General features: G+C 36.3%; 1 protein-coding gene across 1 annotated transcript; it reads left to right on the forward strand.

Moving 5' to 3' along the window:
• Nucleotides 1–1,266: 1,266 nt before the first annotated feature.
• LOC121874547 (proteasome subunit alpha type-7-like) lies at nucleotides 1,267–5,124 on the forward strand. Its single transcript, XM_042378729.1, has 6 exons — nucleotides 1,267–1,423; nucleotides 2,965–3,091; nucleotides 3,296–3,398; nucleotides 3,785–3,929; nucleotides 4,516–4,698; nucleotides 4,894–5,124. Exons 1-6 carry the CDS (start codon nucleotides 1,319–1,321, stop codon nucleotides 4,981–4,983), a joined length of 753 nt encoding a protein of 250 aa, XP_042234663.1. The 5' UTR covers nucleotides 1,267–1,318; the 3' UTR covers nucleotides 4,984–5,124.
• The last annotated feature ends 681 nt before the right edge of the window (nucleotides 5,125–5,805 follow it).

Consider the following 5,805-nt stretch of genomic DNA (forward strand, 5'->3'; position numbering starts at 1 on the left):
GACAGTTTGAATCACACCTTGGACACTTGACTGGTGTTCTCTCTGAAGATGTCAACAACTGAATTCTCAAAGGTTCGCTGAATTAGACGCCAGGACGCCAAGGAACAACCATCACAGACACACGCCATCTTGTAAGTGCTGGATCAGTCTTCCGCCTTGACCGCTGGTGCACAAGTGTTGCGTTCGAGTGACATCCAAATTTACGCCGATTGGTTAGGTTATAAGTAAACAATGAATTTCTCCGGGAATTTTTAATAATTTCAGGGAAATAAAATTTAAAAGAACTCTAAAACTAAAAATTTCCGTCGAAAACGCTAGACTCAAAGTTTTTACTCCCTATCTCCCTAGGTACAGTCTCACCCAAAAGTTTGTTAACTCTCCCAGCCAGCTATTGCTGCACTGCCTGCTTCAGATGTATGAACTTGAGTCTGTTACTTCGAACCTTTAGATTCATTCGTATCGGTTTCATGTTCTGGTTGGTACTGAGACATTTTCAAACATCTGAAGCAAACAGTGCAGCAATAGCTGGCTGGGAGAGTTAACCAACTTTTGGGTGAGACTGTACCTGTAAGAAGCAATATAGATCGAGTTCCATGCTTGACAACTTCTAAATATTAACCATCTTATATTAAGACGTTTTAACAATAGGGAAGAGAAATAAAGGACCACAAGTTTTCATTGAAATCTAATATAACAGTATACTGTACTGGTTATAAGCAACATTTAAACGTCCTATATGATTATTAAATGCATTTTTTGTTTAAACTATTCTTCTCTTAATTTCTTTGGCATTTTTACCATTACTTTACTTTATCCTCTTCGCCACTGATCGGCTTGTTAGCCGCTTGGGCGATCGGTCACTTCTCTGTTACTCACTGTTGGCAAGTACTGGGCATGCACCAGTCTGGTGATCTTCCTTTGGGCATTTTCAATCAACGGGCGGTTTGTCTATCCAGTGTAAGTGCAGGAGGAAACTGGAGTCCAGGAAACCTGTGGTGTGTGATAGTGGCACACCAAGGTCCACTGGACAACATCCTACTCACGGGCGCACTGGCCTAGCGGGACTCGAACTCTGGCCATACTGTGGGTGATACGCGCGTTACCTCTGGGGCGGCCACGGTGACGCTGACTCTATAATGTTATTACTGCGCTTCAACAAATAAGAAATTAAAGTGCAGAGCATGGCTAGTAATATTATTATACTAGTCCATCAATAATAACAAATTGTGAGATAGAATTGTTGAGACCATGCTGAAGGTGGCGCGGGGAGGAGCCGACAGAGGCCGCCACCTGTGTGTTGTTATACTCGCCAGTCATCATGTCGGGGACTAGTTATGACCGTGCTATCACAGTTTTCAGCCCTGATGGTCACTTATTTCAGGTCGAATATGCCCAGGAAGCTGTCAAGAAGGGCTCCACGGCGGTGAGTATCAAATGTGGTAATTTTTGTCAGTGTATACTTATTTGTTAACGAAAATATCCAATGCCGGGCTCACTCTTGTATCAAGCACAAGTCATCTCGTCACCTTAGAAGAAAAATTATTATATTAGTTGCCGTGTTTGTGATCATTTGAAATTATAGTAAAGTTTGTTGTCAGGCATCGCTGTAATAATCTAGTTTATAGGCACCAATTTACTCTGAGTTTGTGGGTGACAAATTTAAGTTTATTCAATACAAGTCATCCAAGTTCACATTTATTCAACGTGTACATAGGCAATTAAGTTATACAGTTGTAAACATTAAGTCAGTTAAATCAAGGATAACATAATAAAGATTTTGAAAGGTTTATTTCCCTGGAAGTTGTTTTTCACTACTGTAAGGTTGAAATTCAGTCTTTGAACCCTTATGTAAGAGGGTATCTATGTGCTGAATAATATTTTCTGGTATTAGCCAAATTTAAATGTGGCTTCCCTGTCGTGGAGGTAGTTTATTAAGTATCCGGTAAGTTTGGACTAGTAAGTTAGACCACAGCGAGTCGGTCCAAACTTACCAATAATTTTCTTATTTTCGTGTTTGGTTAGGTAGGTTTCTTTCTGTTCATAATCTATTGGCAGTGGATATTTTGCCGTGCCCGGTACATTCCTACTATCTCTATTTTTTCTGATCAATATTTTGCCACTTATCCAAACTTTTATAAGCAGTTTTAAAGATCTGGATAATGCATACAGTACAACCCCCATATTTTTAAATAATAGGGGCTCTAGCCCTTACGAATTATGAGATATTATGAATTAAGGGGCACACCTCCCGAGGGAAAAACACAATACAGCAGTAGTTTTTCATTATCTGCCCCAATCAAAATTTAAACATTTCTAAATACAATACCAGATGGAAAAACATGTGAAAAGACTTGTGCAGTAGTCCATATACAATACATGCACTCCACAACTGACCCACGTGAACTGACCAGCACGCGTATACCTGTACTTGTTTACACTGGGACGGGCGGTCACATCTCATGGTGACACGTGCCATACATATTCATAAATGTCTCGTAAATTAAAATTTTACCAAATATTTAAAAAAAAATTAATGCATATACCAGTATCGCAATATTTCCAAATGGCTCTATTTAAAAATTTTACCAAATATTATAGGTATAATTTGTTTTTGCAACAGTAAAACATTATAAATTATGGGTAATTTCAAATTAAGGGAGTACGAATTATGGGTACAAACTTGTGACAAGCTGTTATAATTGGAAACAGGAAAGACTTCAACAAAGCAGACAAGAATGACTAAATCAAAAAGTCACAAACCTAACTCTTGAAATAAAAAAAAAAGGAATCATACTGGTACTGTTACAGTACAAGAAATCCCTAATTAAAACTTAAGAGAAGAGTGTGATCAGGAGAGAGATGAAGCAAACAGACAGAATATGGGGTCCTACTGTATGTTGTCTGTAGATGGCTGTCAGAAAAATAAATTTACCAAAGAATTGTATAAATTTTTTTTCTCCCTAGGTCGGTGTGAAGGGCAAAGATGTGGTGGTTCTTTGTGTTGAAAAGAAGTCTGTTCCAAAGCTACAAGAGGAACGGACTGTAAGAAAGATCTGCCTCCTTGATGACCATGTACTTATGGCCTTTGCAGGTATGGTGCAGTTACCATAAGTATCTACTATATATATATATATATATATATATATATATATATATATATATATATATATATATATATATATATATATATATATATATTAATTTATAGCTCCAGGCATAGAATGTAGTAATATCCATGTGTTCACATTGAAAGTTTACAGGTACTGTACAGTAATAAACCTTGCTTCATCACTAGGACTGACTGCTGATGCACGTATCCTGGTAAACAGAGCACGTGTGGAATGCCAGTCTCACAAACTCACAGTGGAGGATCCTGTCACCTTAGAGTACATTACTAGGTAAGGTAGACCCTATATAAAGGTTGTAGTTAGTTTAATGTTTGCACTATACAGTACAGTGCAAAATAGCTGTGAATACAGACAGTATAATAAGCCACTTTTAATATCTTCAAAGTGGTGTTATAGTATGTAGGTTAAGGACCTCTAGATCAGTTGATATTATGTATACGAGAATTTCTATGAGTACAGTATTCTTGACTTTTTTTAATATAGAGTAGTAAATTAAATTAAAAAATAGATACAAATTTGAAAATTCATTCTTGATTATATTGTTACCTAACAATTTTGTATTTTTTTTCTCCTCTATGACCATTTCTAAAATTGTGATGGACTTGGAAATTACTGTACTTAACTACTAAAGTTTAATACTCATTTGTGTATTACAGATTTATTGCCACACTAAAGCAGCGTTACACACAAAGCAATGGACGTCGGCCATTTGGTACATCTTGTCTAATTGCAGGGTTTGATATGGATGGCTCACCCCACCTGTACCTAACAGATCCCTCAGGCACTTACACAGAATGGATGGTATGTGATAGCTGTTGGGTATTTAGTGTGCAGCATATTTGTCTTTTTCTGTGCCCTCTCAGCCTGAAAGAGTAGGAGAGGAGCAAAGAAAATAGTGAATATTACAATTGTGCTTGCAACTCCTACTTATCACGTGTACTCCAGCCCATGCTCTTTATTTTTCTTATTTTATTGTTTTATATTATCTTGTACTGTACTGTATATTTTCTTTATTTTAAGCCACATTAGAGTACAGTCTTGTAATGACTTTACAACTTTTATAGATTCATTACATATAACAATGGTAACATGCCATCTCACAGACCACCTCATCCACAGTTTTTCCCCCTTCCCATTGACTCGAGCAATCACTAAACCAAATTTTGACTTAACTTTCAACAAAGAGTAAAAAAAAAATTTATCGCAAGACCGAATAACGCTAAACGAGGGATACCTACCTATAGTATTATTCTTGTTAGTTTAATTGCAAAGCATTTTTTGTCCTTTTGCACCCGGGGACACATTAACAAACATGTTAAAAAATTGTTGAATTTGTAGAGAAAATTTTAATTGTCCTAAATAATTATGAGATTTTGTTTTTGCCTAGGCTAATGCTACTGGCCGAAGTGCTAAAACCGTCCGTGAGTTCTTGGAGAAACACTACTCTGAGGAAGCTGTATCTACAGAAGAAGGAGCTATCAAGTTGGTGGTGCGAGCCCTTCTTGAAGTTGTTCAGTCAGGTGCCAAGAATGTTGAGGTGGCCATTATGAAACCTAATGAACCAATGAGGGTGAGTTCTTGTAATGTTTTAAATTATACTTCAGGTTACAATTGAAAAACTAGTTGTGGAGGAAAAGGCAAACACTAAATACTGTGTGCAGAGAAAATAGGTGTTATGTTCAACTCAGTTTACCACATACATCTGTATGTCCAGTGATCTGTTGCTACTATGTAGTTGAACGTCATCATTTGTGTTTGATTTCAGATGCTGGATATTGGCAGCCTTGAAAAAATTGTTACAGAAATCGAAAAGGAGAAGGAAGAGGAAGCAGAGAAAAAGAAACAGAAGAAGTAATAGTTAAGCATTTTTAGTGCTTCAGCAGAATTAGTTTTAAAGTATTTTTGTCACAGTTTGCTCTTTGACTTTTTTTTTTATCATATTTCAGTGGATACCAAAGTGCATTGTTTTTTCATTTTCCAGTAAAGGAACATAATACTTGTTTTTGTATTTAACCTATATAGATTAGATTAAACAGGCACATTGAACCTCATAAGAAGAAATATTATTACCTGTATTAGTACGTCACTTATAAATTGGTTATTCATCACTTAATAATTTTTGACTACCAGGATTAAACTTTGCTACCATGTTATATATTGAGGATATCAAATATAAACACCCAGTGCACATACTTGTAGACACCATGACAGATGAAAACATTATTTTTACAACTTCCACACATGATGCATTAGGGAGGTACACCAACCAAGCTGTTACAATCTATTAAATCGGTAAAGTATAGTTTATATTTGTGGAGAACTGTGATTGTACTTTATACCACAATATACTGTATATTATCACTGTCACTAAGCCTGTCATCTGACCCATCAATTTTTAAGGCCAACAAATGAGTTAACAGGACTAAAAATTGACCAATAGACATAATTTTGGCACTTAAGTGATATAAACATTGTTACAAGAAGAGTTGCATCTCACCTACTCCTGTAACATGATATATTATAGCTACTTCATAAACTAAAGTTTTCTCAAGGATCTGATACTCCACACCAGCTAATGGCACCAGTTTCCCATACAATATGTCAGTTGTGTCCACCTTCCCTTTCACTATTGTAAAGTACAGTATTCATGAAGGACACCTATCGTAAAAGAGTCTGC

This window comes from Homarus americanus, unplaced genomic scaffold (assembly GCF_018991925.1).
Source record: "Homarus americanus isolate GMGI-L3 unplaced genomic scaffold, GMGI_Hamer_2.0 scaffold34360, whole genome shotgun sequence".
NCBI lineage: Eukaryota > Metazoa > Arthropoda > Malacostraca > Decapoda > Nephropidae > Homarus > Homarus americanus.